Source organism: Dysidea avara, chromosome 2 (assembly GCF_963678975.1).
Source record: "Dysidea avara chromosome 2, odDysAvar1.4, whole genome shotgun sequence".
Lineage (NCBI taxonomy): Eukaryota > Metazoa > Porifera > Demospongiae > Dictyoceratida > Dysideidae > Dysidea > Dysidea avara.
The window spans coordinates 4,994,055-5,008,648 of record NC_089273.1 but is presented as its reverse complement, the minus strand read 5'-3'; the positions used below and the strand labels follow the sequence as shown (position 1 = coordinate 5,008,648).

The 14,594-nt window shown below is 38.2% G+C and overlaps 3 protein-coding genes across 5 annotated transcripts in view; 1 reads left to right on the top strand and 2 right to left on the bottom strand.

The window, feature by feature from the left end:
* LOC136246481 (uncharacterized) overlaps positions 1–14,594 on the top strand; it is a 126,444-nt gene that overhangs the window by 91,673 nt on the left and 20,177 nt on the right. The gene's annotated exons all lie outside the window — the stretch shown is intronic.
* On the bottom strand, positions 1,195–7,962 carry LOC136246478 (uncharacterized). Of its 2 annotated transcripts, XM_066037955.1 has the most exons (6): positions 7,851–7,962; positions 7,602–7,797; positions 7,417–7,554; positions 7,212–7,361; positions 1,734–1,883; positions 1,195–1,681 (listed from the first exon to the last, which is right to left on the bottom strand). In XM_066037955.1, exons 1-4 carry the CDS (start codon positions 7,902–7,904, stop codon positions 7,312–7,314), a joined length of 438 nt encoding a protein of 145 aa, XP_065894027.1. In that variant the 5' UTR covers positions 7,905–7,962; the 3' UTR covers positions 1,195–1,681; positions 1,734–1,883; positions 7,212–7,311. The 2 variants fall into 2 exon arrangements, with proteins under 2 accessions (XP_065894027.1, XP_065894028.1); XM_066037956.1 differs by lacking the exons at positions 1,195–1,681; positions 1,734–1,883 and adding an exon at positions 7,079–7,169.
* LOC136246477 (uncharacterized) lies at positions 8,130–14,351 on the bottom strand. Of its 2 annotated transcripts, none has more exons than XM_066037953.1 (5): positions 13,904–14,351; positions 13,732–13,840; positions 13,422–13,650; positions 9,615–10,123; positions 8,130–8,304 (listed from the first exon to the last, which is right to left on the bottom strand). In XM_066037953.1, exons 1-5 carry the CDS (start codon positions 14,215–14,217, stop codon positions 8,278–8,280), a joined length of 1,188 nt encoding a protein of 395 aa, XP_065894025.1. In that variant the 5' UTR covers positions 14,218–14,351; the 3' UTR covers positions 8,130–8,277. The 2 variants fall into 2 exon arrangements, with proteins under 2 accessions (XP_065894025.1, XP_065894026.1); XM_066037954.1 differs by lacking the exon at positions 8,130–8,304 and adding an exon at positions 8,865–9,439 and having other exon boundaries at positions 13,904–14,350.

The following is a 14,594-nucleotide window of genomic DNA, read 5'->3' as shown; positions in this document are numbered from 1 at the left end:
TAGCCTTAGCACCAATAGTGCTGCGTACTTTCAGTTGAAGACCACCAATACTTCGTACTTGAGGCCAGCTTGATCCATTGAAGTGGAAGAAAGTACCGGAATAAAGCTAGCGGAGGACTGAAAAGTGACTGGTTTTCTACAGGGGAGCTGGAAAGTGTCCACTGGATTTTTAAGTCCGTGTTTTAAGTCAGATATAGGTACTCCTCATGAACAATGAAGTGTGGTGATCCACTTCAAATTAGCTACTGATCGTCATCATTAGTAACTACTCATGCAGTGCAAGTTGAAAAGTCTGGTTAACAAATCTTTTATTATTTTATTTATTATTAACACTTTACAGTGACCAGCACTGAAGGTCTACAGCAACATGTTCCTCTGAATGTAGAGGGAGCTTGCATGGTTAAATAGCTGCCAGACTAATTAACAAGCTAGGCTGAGTCGTGATCATTGGGTGAAGCCAGATTATAGTATACTACTAGAGTTTGATGTATCAGTGTTGCTGCTATAAGACCATTCTCAAAACAAGGAGAATTTTAAGCCTTTCAAGATTAAATTTTAGGGTACTTTTGCTGGTTGAGCATGCTATTTTAAAGGTCAACCTGCCTTAGAGACTTTTAAAGCTTGAAATTGAATTTAAGGACAAGTGAAAGTTAATGTGTTACTTTAAAAACAGGATAATTTAAGACACTTGGGCTCTTGGATATCAAACTTAATAGTCAGTTCAGCACTACAAGTGTGAAAGTTAATGTGTTCGGTGCATGCAGTTTTAACCTGGGAAATATTTACATATTAGCTAGACTGTCTCAAGATCGAACTGATCTACATACAGTGTAATTGTCACTCACAATTTAAGGGGTGTATCTGAGATTTTGGGAAGGGTATTACATCTACATATTATAACATCAAGTTGCAGCTCTCCAACATGGAACAATTTCAAGTACTGCTCAAGTTCCCCTGTAGTCAAAAGATCAATATTTGAAATAGTGAAACCAACTTTTTAACAAATTCTCCACATCAAGAAAAATGGAGTCAACAGATCCGACTCCAAAGTTTTACATCCCAATTCTGTAAAGTGTCCACAAGTTCCATTGTATACACACATATCTACTGTATGCACACACCATGTCATTCTGTATATTGTCTATATACCAGGAAAGTGATTATTATTTTTAGTTGTCATTTACTGGCTGCACCTTTTATAGTACAGAATTGATCATTTGAACTATAACAGTACAGCAAAGAAGAAATTTCTTAAATTAATTAATGTTTGACTACTTCGTGAAATAATCTTGGGCTACCTATTGGTCAGCAGATTCTTCAAAGCATGAGCGGCATATCCATACTCTCTTCTTCGGTGATCTTTTGAGACCAACACAATTAAAGTGGTACCATACTAAGCAGCTTTCACAAACAATTGAATTCTGTTCATCGTCAATTATCTCCCTTGTGCATCTTCCACAATACCATGTGGGATTGGCTTGTATTACAGATACTACACTGTTAATAGCTGCCCATGCTTCCCGGGTGCAATACTTCCTGCACATATCTAAGCAGACATTTTCATCAGTGCATGATGATGAAACCATCTCAGGTCTCATTTCTACATCATCCTCTTCTATAATTCAGCTCCCATCTATGGCGTCCTTTGCAATTTGTAGATCAACAAACCAGGTTAAAATCACTAAAAATGAAAACATCTTCCAAGATCCACACAGGTTATTTAACATACATACCAAGTTCCTTTTGCTTAGCACCTTTGTATAGGAATGACACAGGCCTGCTTCCTCTGGACTTCTTTCTAGGGAGACCAATAACAGTCTTGTCAGCTCCTTTAGGTCTTCCTCTCTTTCGCATTTTACTAGGTAACCTAATACCTTGTAACTCTGTGGATGCAATCAGATTGTGATAAATGTTTTGCAAGTTTGTACCACAGTTCTAATACCACCCCTGGTAATTTACTGATTACATTATTTCACACACACACACAATTCACATACTATACACAAGCATGCACACACACAACACATACTGTATTATCGTAAAACAGGAAAAGTTTGTCATCAAAAGATTTTCATCGCTGGCTGTATCGATGAAAATTAAAACAACGAATTATTGTTAACTATTATATGGATAATTCGTGTATACAAATATTAACGTATAGCTAGCTATTCCGTCAAAAGTGACAAAAATATGTAGCATAGAAATTTTAATAGATGAAAATTTTCTGCATTGAAATTTTCCTGATTTACGGTATATGTACACTTGCACAAAGCAAATGCAAGAATCAAACCCTTCAATTACCATACTACACACATCAAAACTACCTAGTGGACATTGGGAGTTGTAACATCAAATGGCTACCATCAAACCCTTCAACTACCATACTACATACATCAACATTACCTAGTGGACACTGGGAGTTGTAACATCAAATGGCTACCATCAAACCCTTCAACTACCATACTACGTACATCAACATTACCTAGTGGACACTGGGAGTTGTAACATCAAATGGCTACCATCAAATCCTTCAACTACCATACTACGTACATCAAAATTACCTAGTGGACACTGGGAGTTGTAACATCAAATGGCTACCATCAAACCCTTCAACTACCATACTACACACATCAAAATTACCTAGTGGACACTGGGAGTTGTAACATCAAATGGCTACCATCAAAGCCTTCAACTACCATACTACGTACATCAACATTACCTAGTGGACACTGGGAGTTGTAACAACAAATAGCTACCATCAAACCCTTCAACTACCATACTACGTACATCAACATTACCTAGTGGACACTGGGAGTTGTAACATCAAATGGCTACCATCAAACCCTTCAACTACCATACTACGTACATCAACATTACCTAGTGGACACTGGGAGTTGTAACATCAAATGGCTACCATCAAACCCTTCAACTACCATACTACACACATCAACATTACCTAGTGGACACTGGGAGTTGTAACATCAAATGGCTACCATCAAACCCTTCAACTACCATACTACACACATCAAAATTACCTAGTGGACACTGGGAGTTGTAACATCAAATGGCTACCATCAAACCCTTCAACTACCATACTACGTACATCAACATTACCTAGTGGACACTGGGAGTTGTAACATCAAATGGCTACCATCAAACCCTTCAACTACCATACTACACACATCAAAATTACCTAGTGGACATTGGGAGTTGTAACATCAAATGGCTACCATCAAACCCTTCAACTACCATACTACGTACATCAACATTACCTAGTGGACACTGGCAGTTGTAACATCAAATGGCTACCATCAAACCCTTCAACTACCATACTACACACATCAAAATTACCTAGTGGACACTGGGAGTTGTAACATCAAATGGCTACCATCAAACCCTTCAACTACCATACTACACACATCAAAATTACCTAGTGGACACTGGGAGTTGTAACATCAAATGGCTACCATCAAAGCCTTCAACTACCATACTACGTACATCAACATTACCTAGTGGACACTGGGAGTTGTAACAACAAATAGCTACCATCAAACCCTTCAACTACCATACTACGTACATCAACATTACCTAGTGGACACTGGGAGTTGTAACATCAAATGGCTACCATCAAACCCTTCAACTACCATACTACGTACATCAACATTACCTAGTGGACACTGGGAGTTGTAACATCAAATGGCTACCATCAAACCCTTCAACTACCATACTACACACATCAACATTACCTAGTGGACACTGGGAGTTGTAACATCAAATGGCTACCATCAAACCCTTCAACTACCATACTACACACATCAAAATTACCTAGTGGACACTGGGAGTTGTAACATCAAATGGCTACCATCAAACCCTTCAACTACCATACTACGTACATCAACATTACCTAGTGGACACTGGGAGTTGTAACATCAAATGGCTACCATCAAACCCTTCAACTACCATACTACACACATCAAAATTACCTAGTGGACATTGGGAGTTGTAACATCAAATGGCTACCATCAAACCCTTCAACTACCATACTACGTACATCAACATTACCTAGTGGACACTGGGAGTTGTAACATCAAATGGCTACCATCAAACCCTTCAACTACCATACTACACACATCAAAATTACCTAGTGGACACTGGGAGTTGTAACATCAAATGGCTACCATCAAACCCTTCAACTACCATACTACGTACATCAAAATTACCTAGTGGACACTGGGAGTTGTAACATCAAATGGCTACCATCAAACCCTTCAATTACCATACTACACACATCAAAATTACCTAGTGGACACTGGGAGTTGTAACATCAAATGGCTACCATCAAACCCTTCAACTACCATACTACGTACATCAACATTACCTAGTGGACACTGGGAGTTGTAACATCAAATAGCTACCATCAAACCCTTCAACTACCATACTACGTACATCAACATTACCTAGTGGACACTGGGAGTTGTAACATCAAATGGCTACCATCAAACCCTTCAACTACCATACTACGTACATCAACATTACCTAGTGGACACTGGGAGTTGTAACATCAAATGGCTACCATCAAACCCTTCAACTACCATACTACACACATCAAAATTACCTAGTGGACACTGGAAGTTGTAACATCAAATGGCTACCATCAAACCCTTCAACTACCATACTACGTACATCAACATTACCTAGTGGACACTGGGAGTTGTAACATCAAATGGCTACCATCAAACCCTTCAACTACCATACTACGTACATCAACATTACCTAGTGGACACTGGGAGTTGTAACATCAAATGGCTACCATCAAACCCTTCAACTACCATACTACGTACATCAAAATTACCTAGTGGACACTGGGAGTTGTAACATCAAATGGCTACCATCAAACCCTTCAATTACCATACTACACACATCAAAATTACCTAGTGGACACTGGGAGTTGTAACATCAAATGGCTACCATCAAACCCTTCAACTACCATACTACGTACATCAACATTACCTAGTGGACACTGGGAGTTATAACATCAAATAGCTACCATCAAACCCTTCAACTACCATACTACGTACATCAACATTACCTAGTGGACACTGGGAGTTGTAACATCAAATGGCTACCATCAAACCCTTCAACTACCATACTACGTACATCAACATTACCTAGTGGACACTGGGAGTTGTAACATCAAATGGCTACCATCAAACCCTTCAACTACCATACTACGTACATCAACATTACCTAGTGGACACTGGGAGTTGTAACATCAAATGGCTACCATCAAACCCTTCAACTACCATACTACACACATCAACATTACCTAGTGGACACTGGGAGTTGTAACATCAAATGGCTACCATCAAACCCTTCAACTACCATACTACACACATCAAAATTACCTAGTGGACACTGGGAGTTGTAACATCAAATGGCTACCATCAAACCCTTCAACTACCATACTACGTACATCAACATTACCTAGTGGACACTGGGAGTTGTAACATCAAATGGCTACCATCAAACCCTTCAACTACCATACTACACACATCAAAATTACCTAGTGGACATTGGGAGTTGTAACATCAAATGGCTACCATCAAACCCTTCAACTACCATACTACGTACATCAACATTACCTAGTGGACACTGGCAGTTGTAACATCAAATGGCTACCATCAAACCCTTCAACTACCATACTACACACATCAAAATTACCTAGTGGACACTGGGAGTTGTAACATCAAATGGCTACCATCAAACCCTTCAACTACCATACTACACACATCAAAATTACCTAGTGGACACTGGGAGTTGTAACATCAAATGGCTACCATCAAAGCCTTCAACTACCATACTACGTACATCAACATTACCTAGTGGACACTGGGAGTTGTAACAACAAATAGCTACCATCAAACCCTTCAACTACCATACTACGTACATCAACATTACCTAGTGGACACTGGGAGTTGTAACATCAAATGGCTACCATCAAACCCTTCAACTACCATACTACGTACATCAACATTACCTAGTGGACACTGGGAGTTGTAACATCAAATGGCTACCATCAAACCCTTCAACTACCATACTACGTACATCAACATTACCTAGTGGACACTGGGAGTTGTAACATCAAATGGCTACCATCAAACCCTTCAACTACCATACTACACACATCAAAATTACCTAGTGGACACTGGGAGTTGTAACATCAAATGGCTACCATCAAACCCTTCAACTACCATACTACGTACATCAACATTACCTAGTGGACACTGGGAGTTGTAACATCAAATGGCTACCATCAAACCCTTCAACTACCATACTACACACATCAAAATTACCTAGTGGACATTGGGAGTTGTAACATCAAATGGCTACCATCAAACCCTTCAACTACCATACTACGTACATCAACATTACCTAGTGGACACTGGGAGTTGTAACATCAAATGGCTACCATCAAACCCTTCAACTACCATACTACACACATCAAAATTACCTAGTGGACACTGGGAGTTGTAACATCAAATGGCTACCATCAAACCCTTCAACTACCATACTACGTACATCAAAATTACCTAGTGGACACTGGGAGTTGTAACATCAAATGGCTACCATCAAACCCTTCAACTACCATACTACACACATCAAAATTACCTAGTGGACACTGGGAGTTGTAACATCAAATGGCTACCATCAAACCCTTCAACTACCATACTACGTACATCAAAATTACCTAGTGGACACTGGGAGTTGTAACATCAAATGGCTACCAGGTGTTAACTCAGGAAGCAAATGCCAACTATTCATGTCGGGTGAAGGTTGGCTAACAATACCTTCAAGTGTGAGACATGATACAACCTCTTGTATTTTATTAGTCTTGCCCCAATAGGATTTGACTTTTAGCACCTGAGTAATGCAAAGTCATCAGGTCCCAATGAGCAGCTAAGTAATGTGAAGAAAATTTCTTGCTCAAGGAAACAACAGTAACTGCATAACCAGGTACTGAACCTAGAATGTTTTGACTATCAGGCAGGTGTTCTAGCCACTTGGCTCACGCACGCACACACGCACGCACGCACGCACGCACACACACACACACACACCATTGCTTCTAGTTTGCACTGTGTCTACCAATGGTACAGGCAGCTGATATCCTATGCAAAATTTGAGTAAGTAGTCATTAAACTACAAAGTACCTTGATCATGATGATCATTCTTTTCAAGTAGGTGATTTTCTGTAGTGTTTACTTCACTATTTCTTGTACCATCACTTTCATTATCACCATGGCTGGTACTTTATCCACTACTATTACTACAAACAGCATTAGATTGTGTCGTACATGTACCTATCAAAAGAGTTCATTGCATAAGTGCTGAAAATGTTTGTCAGTCCACACTCACCAGCATTCTCAACAGCTTGACTGCCTTCATTCCTAGCATTCTGATTAGCACTGTGACCTTCACTGACACAACCAACAAGGGATTGACTTGCAGTAACAGCAACAGTTCCTCTTTGGTCACTGCAGTGCTGATCTTGAGCTGCATAAATGTCATAAAAATATTAACAAATACGGGTGATTACATACCTGCACAAAGAATTGCATCCCTTCCAGATGCCCATATATCTCTCAAGGTCTGTAGCAAAGTGTACCTTCTTGTGAATTCAGTCATGCCAACCTCGGAAGAAAGAGAAGCTAACTCCACAGCAACAATATGGCTTTTATGGTATTTCTGGTGCTGTGTTAAACATGACCGTTGTGGTCCATGCCCAATACTTGAAATCTGTACATACAATTATAGTGAATTTTATAGCTGTATAATCATATACTACTCACACTGCTTGAAGCCTCAACTGTTAATTCTGATTTTTTATAGTAAGCATCTCTCATATAATCCTTTGTCCAACGTTCCGCAAAAAGTAAGGCAGTAAATAAAGGGTGTTTCTTTCTTTCTCGCACAGCAAAAATATGACGACAAGGGAGGTTGGTGGTGTTCCAAAATGCACAGTGGCATCCGTTGACTGTCACCTTCAAAATCCCTTCCGATGATGTAATATGGCATTCTCAATCATGTTCTGAGACTATGGTGACCTTCCTCCGCAATGAAAGCTGCTTGGATACATAATTTAATGCATAAGGTGTGAGAACTGAGGAGTATTCAATTTCTACAGGACCTTTCATATCAATCCTTTTCTTCACCATAGCCATCAATGTGCAGTGATCCCTCTCATTCCGTAAAGTTGACAGCAGGGCACAAAAGTGTTCAAAAAAATGCATGAGTGTGCTGTACCTGTACAATGATTTATAATTTAAATTAGGATATTACATAAAGTATACATATATAATTTTGTATTCATCTATCCATGAGCAGAACACAAGAGGTATATATTAAGGATGTGCTGGTTGAGGCATGCAAACTGAGTAATTAAACAGTATAAGAATAGGTATAAGTGATCATGGTACATACATTGATGAGAAATGTTGAAATCATTGCAATCATACTACCGTGCAACGATTTGCACTAGTACAGTATACAGTACATGGTAATAAGCAAGTACACTTATATAATATTTCTTAGTTATCATTCTTTCCCTAACTTGGATAATAATTACAACAGAGTGAAACCGTCTAGAAAAGTCCCTATAACATGGTGAGCCATGGTAGTTACTCATACAGTAAATGATCCACACGTATAATCACAATAGATATGTTTTAATGTTTATTCCTTGAATATGAATTGTGTATCATACATTATGCGGTATACTGTAAATCCTATAATAACAACACCATGAAGTCACATAACATACCTACATGCATAATACACATGATACAATAGTGTTATGAACCTCTTCGAAATTTGACTGATTTAAAATTGGTCAACCCATTTTGAAATGCGCCACCCAGATTTAATACTACAAATTTAGATAGGCCCATTTTGAAATAAGTTAGCCTAACCCTTTTTAAAACTCGCTTATAGGTGAGTTGTACATGTGTAGTTAACTAGCTCTTTTTATCTAGCTGGAACCCTTTTAAGCCAACTATTAAGCAGATACTTATTGTCTTCTCTTAATTGCCGTAGAAATCAAGAAATGGTAACCACGCCTCTTAATAAGCTATTGTGTAGCTCACTCAGTATAAGTAGCCAGATGATATTTAATAAAGCATTCACAAATCAGTGAAAAATGTCATAAACTGAAATGCGTAATACATCACTAGATTTGCCTTTTCATGGAGAATATCCTTGCTTCATTTTTGTACCACAAAGAAAACGTAAGTTATGTTGTAAAATGTAAGTTTATCGTACCTTGATGAATACCTCAATTCACGGCAATGTTGCAAATTTTGCTTTCTAGTGCTGTAACTCCAAAAGTACATAGTACTGACCAGAAAAGACTGCAACTTTAACACCCCATTGTTTATTCTCTCTAAACAACAAAGTAGTTGTAAAATCAAGCAAGTCGGGTTTTCTCTCAGCAGGTCACATATACATGATTGAGCCATGTGTACAGTGAGTATGGCAGATGCATGACTGCAATAAGCACATCAGCTATTTACACTGATGAAGTGGTAACAACTTATGCATCACACATTCTTGCTTACTTCATAGTGCTGATTGTAGTCTGACTCAGACCTAGAATATGCAAGTTTTAACAAAATTTCCAAAGCATGATCTCTTTCTCCAGCTCTGATTCCCATTTTGTCACAAGTAATCTCTCGTCTAAAACTTCGTAACACATGAAATAAACAAAGCTGTAAACAAATACCAGGAAACTCTTTTGCAAAAACAGCTCTCTCACTGCAATCTTTGTCTGAGATTAAAACTCTTGAGGAGGCCCAAGCTGGATTGTGAGACTTGAAAACTTGTATCATTTTTCCCATTGACTCCTCAGTTTCCAAAACTGTAACAAAGGCACACACAATTTCACTTTGACCATTTCCGTCAACCACCATCATCAAGTACACGGGCATCCTCAATTCTGTTAATTTATATGTTGCATCCACCAGTAAAACTTCTGGGAAAGCAGAAAAGGTTGATTTCATAATGCCGTCTTGAAAAACAATACCAACAAGATTCTTGTCTTCATCACACAGAAATTCAACTGTTGATCCTGGAAGAAATAGCTCTAAAGAGCACTTCAAGTATGTACACGGGTACATATGTTCTACATATTAGGGTTGAAACTGATCTTGATGACACACTGACCCCTATAGTAATTTTGGAACTAACCCTAAAACCAAGGTATGGATCAAGAGCTACATTTTATGATACATAGCAGCAGTTATATCTAATATCAAATATTGAACAAAACATTATACACTTGTACAAATCAGCGTTGAATCAGGGTCGAGTCACCCGGGTCACATTCTGAGCTGGTTTACAGAATATCCACGTCTGACCCAAATTGGTGACATTAATCATTTAGTTTGGTGACATGGGAATTGATGCATCATGGTGTATCATGGTCTGAGCTCTTTATTGAGTCATATTCACTATGTAGCATAGATAATATTTTTCTATTACTACATGGCTGTAGGCATACGTGGAGCCATGCCCCACTAATCCATTATATATCATACAACTCAATGGGAAACACAGTGATTGTATAATTCTTTGCCAGCTTTTTTTGTGGGGCATGCCCACTTATTGGAAATGTGTGATATTGCCCATAGGTGATGAACCTACTTATTTAGCCAAACCAACACCAATTATTTTACTGACTGATCATTATTATAGCTCACACTATATAGCTAGAAATTTTAATACTTATACTAGTGGGGTGCCCAAAATATAGCTAGAAGTTTTAGATATAAATAGTGAACATGAACACCTTGGGTTACTTCCAGGTCATCTGAATTGGTAGTATAGTGACCTGATTTCAATGTTGCCATAAATAGTACATTATTCCGAACCAGATAAGTTTTTATTGATGAACTACTTCAACAATATAATTGCAATAAGTGGGTGTGGCTCCAAGGCCTACAGAGAGCAGCATGTAAATCTTGCTGTTCGAGATATCATCCAAAACTTATTAGAAACTAATTCCGTGTTTCATCACACAGTCCCATTCTTGAGTTATTGATTACAAATGTTATGTTCCCCCTACATACAAGGCACCTATAATGACTAATCTGTCAGCACTACCCTGTGAAAAGGGGTGGAGCAATAGGCTGCTTGCATACAGTCATTATTTGTGACCTAATTTTAGAAAACCGTCGATATCCGCACAAATTAAATGCATTTTATTTGTTCTTTGTTTTCTACAGGGACAGGGGAATGTACTAGCCAAGTTTCAGCTTCCTAAGTTAAGCAGCGTTGGAAATACAGTACTAGACAGCCGGACGAGCAAATAATATGATATGTACAGAAGCTATCGAGAAAAGAATCTACAGGCACTTACATAAACCATCATAACTTACTAATACAACAACGTACGGAATTTAATCTTGGCTCATTGTGTTCGCCATGAATTTGTGCATCCACCAAGGTATAGTTTTTTTCCCCAGGCATGCTTCTTTGTTCGAGAAGGAAGGCAAATTCACTGAAAAACGATCGTCAGTAAATTCTTTCGTCACCGCAACGTAAACAAACGTCTGTAACTTTGGAATCCTTTCGTGTATGTAGATGAAACAAAGATTTTTGTACTCCCTATGTACAGGCGAACACGATGATTCCCAGGATTTATCCATTGGCGGCTTAATTCACCCACCAGCGAGACGATGAGATGATAAAAACTTGCATAATTTTTTTTCTGGAGCTTGCATTTTTTACCCATAGTTTTTAAATGCGTTTTATTACAAAAGTGCTGTTGTGCGTATATCGACGGTTTTCCAAAATCCGGTCACATTTTTACTAATCATTCATTCTGCATGAAACCCCACCAGTGGCACACTTACATTGCCATCCACCTAAACCAATGCAGTGATAAAACTTGATTGATACGTCATTCATGTTATCCGATATTTTGTAAACATTATGGCTCAGTTGACTTGGAAAATCCAAATAACTCTTGATTTTTAACCCTGCTATATACAGCGCTGTACATATGGCATGCAAAAAGCACTCACACCTGTGGCGTTCAGTGTGTGTGTGTGTGTGTGTGTGTGTGTGTGTGTGTGTGTGCGTGTGTGTGTAGGCATGTGCAGGTGTGTGGGACTTGCAAAAGCAATAATTGCAGCAGTTAATTTGAATAAAAATCCAAAAAATACGTACTATAGCATATAATTGATGGTATCTTCCAAGCTTGTTTCTTGGATTACACGTCACTGCAACAGGTTTACAGCCATAACATGATGAGTATACTACTTCTAACCACTGGATTTCAAACTAGTTTCAAGTGCAGGGGTTATTTATTTCTTTTAAGGCTTTACAGCACAAGTGCAACTGAAGGTTTGTAGGACACCTGGTCCTACAGCCTGTTTAAGATGTTATATTAATTAAGTGTATTTGAAAAGTTGCAGAAAGGAGAAAAATCCATGACTGTACCTCGGAAGCCTGGCAGCCTTGAATCTGCATCCTATATCAGTTCAAGCACTCTTCAAGATTGTGTTCAGAGGTTTGCATAAGTCATAACTGCAATTGATATTGTTTTAAGACAACTAAACATGCAGTTAAGTAATGCATATATACATATTTAAGGCAAGTTTCTAGTCCATTAGTAAGTCAGTTTCCAGTCTGTTAGAGGAGATATAGAAGGGTGCTTACACACCCCTCTATTACTTCTGCATTCAAGTATGCATGTACATAATATATATTATGCAAGTGCATATGAGATAACTATGTTATGTGCTCAAAGAAGTACTGCTGCTATATAAGACCGGATCTGCATTTTTAACTCCATTTTAATTACATATTTATCTACATAGGAATGGTCAACCAAAGTTTCAGCCTATAAACTAAGAACGTTCAAAGAAAACTGGTAAAAACAGAAAGATTGATTTGTACAGTGACAAAATGGAACTTGAAAATAAATTACATGTGCCTAGTTCAACAGTCACAACTTACGAGTACAATCAACATGACTTTCACTGTTACTTTCTCATAAAATTAATAAGTAATTTATGCCTTTCAGCACTACAAGGGTAAAATTTGAAAAAAAGTGAGAGTGAATGGCTTATTGAACATGGAGCATACTAATGCTCATATTTTTCATATCTTTTGGAACATTGATGATAGTAAACAAAGATTTTTAAACTTTGGGAAATATGTTTTTGCACTTAGCATCTTTCTTCATCATGAAAACAAGTGTTCAATAAATTTACACAATTTTTATTGTTCATAAATATTTCACCCATTGTATCGATTTAATACTGTAAAATTAGGTTTGTGCGAAAATGTGGAATAGTTGCAATGCACAATAAATAAAATATTTGGTGATGTACATTGCTCAGTTACACAAAATGTTTTACCTTCTATTGCCTTCAGATAAGAAGACAATTTTTCCAAATCATTTCCATCCATTTTCCGTATTGAGTGCTTTATATTGCTGATATCTTTTAGGGTAACAATCTTCCCAGTTGATTGTGATAGGTGCTGCTGAAGTAGCTTATTGTTCACCCTTAATTTTAACAATTCAGCAGCTTCATTCCGTTCAGATGGTGTCAACTTTCGTTGTCGGGGTAAATGATCATAAATAGCCTGTTAGAAAAAAAAATTACATGTACACGCGTAATAGAAATAGCCCAATGCATGATGTAATTAATTTCTAGCATACTGTACCTTGCTGACTTCATGATTGTGAGTATTGCAGACGTCTGTGACCTCCAGGTACTGGCCATCTTCACTTAAGTTAAGCTTTATACAAGCTTTGCAATTCTGCTTAATCGTGCTGCACATAGTATTATACGTAGCATCATCAGCTAAATAAGTTTCGACCACTTAGTTGCTATACCTGTGACAAGGTCTCTGGCCAGATCCTTTGCTGTGGAACGGCTTTCCACCAAGATTGCACGTAAGGTGCAAAGAATAATAATGTAATTTTTCATTTGCTTTCTGTATTCTCTTCGGTGCTCTTTTCCGAGCAGCATCCAGCGTCCGCGAGTCAGTGTAGGCTAACTGGACATTATTCCCTTGTTGGTACGCAGTAATCTTCTCCTTCAGCTGCTCGTAAGACGAAAACTTCTCACCAAGAACAAAGTTTACGCTGTCACACTCCTCTTCAACGGTCCCTAACACTCCCTCCCGCTCAGAGTCACTTTCTTCCATTTAAACCATACAGCACGATACAGGTACAGGCGACAGGCGGCCCAGTCTATAGTTCAACTGAAATACCGCGTGTTGAAGTATCACATCACGTGATGGAGTGACGGAGCTGTAGCATTGGCAAACCACCTCCGGCTGCCGGAGCTCTAGAAACACCGTTTATTTTATTATTATTATTATTATATTGTTTAATTACCAGAGCCCGCCTAGGGCATAAGTGCTAATTTACATTAAATTAAAAGTGATTGTATAATAATTGTTTGAAGCTGTCAATAGTTTGTTGGTTGATGATGTCTTGTGGTAGTCCATTCCATTCTGGTATTGTTCTTGGAAAAAATGAGTACTTATAATTGTTATTAGCACTTTACAGTGACCAGCAC

What these genes read in the sequence shown, in the direction of transcription:
- LOC136246478 (XM_066037955.1), bottom strand. Translation starts at nt 7,904, where the DNA reads ATGAGAGATGCTTACTATAAAAAATCAGAATTAACAGTTGAGGCTTCA. An exon ending in GGATGCAATTCTTTGTGCAG is followed by an intron (nt 7,555 to 7,601) that starts GTATGTAATCAC and finishes ACATTTATGCAG; the next exon opens with CTCAAGATCAGCACTGCAGT. An exon ending in TCAAGCTGTTGAGAATGCTG is followed by an intron (nt 7,362 to 7,416) that starts GTGAGTGTGGAC and finishes CTCTTTTGATAG; the next exon opens with GTACATGTACGACACAATCT.
- LOC136246477 (XM_066037953.1), bottom strand. Translation starts at nt 14,217, where the DNA reads ATGGAAGAAAGTGACTCTGAGCGGGAGGGAGTGTTAGGGACCGTTGAA. An exon ending in TTATCTGAAGGCAATAGAAG is followed by an intron (nt 10,124 to 13,421) that starts GTAAAACATTTT and finishes TATTTCTTCCAG; the next exon opens with GATCAACAGTTGAATTTCTG. An exon ending in ACTACAATCAGCACTATGAA is followed by an intron (nt 8,305 to 9,614) that starts GTAAGCAAGAAT and finishes ATCATTGTACAG; the next exon opens with GTACAGCACACTCATGCATT.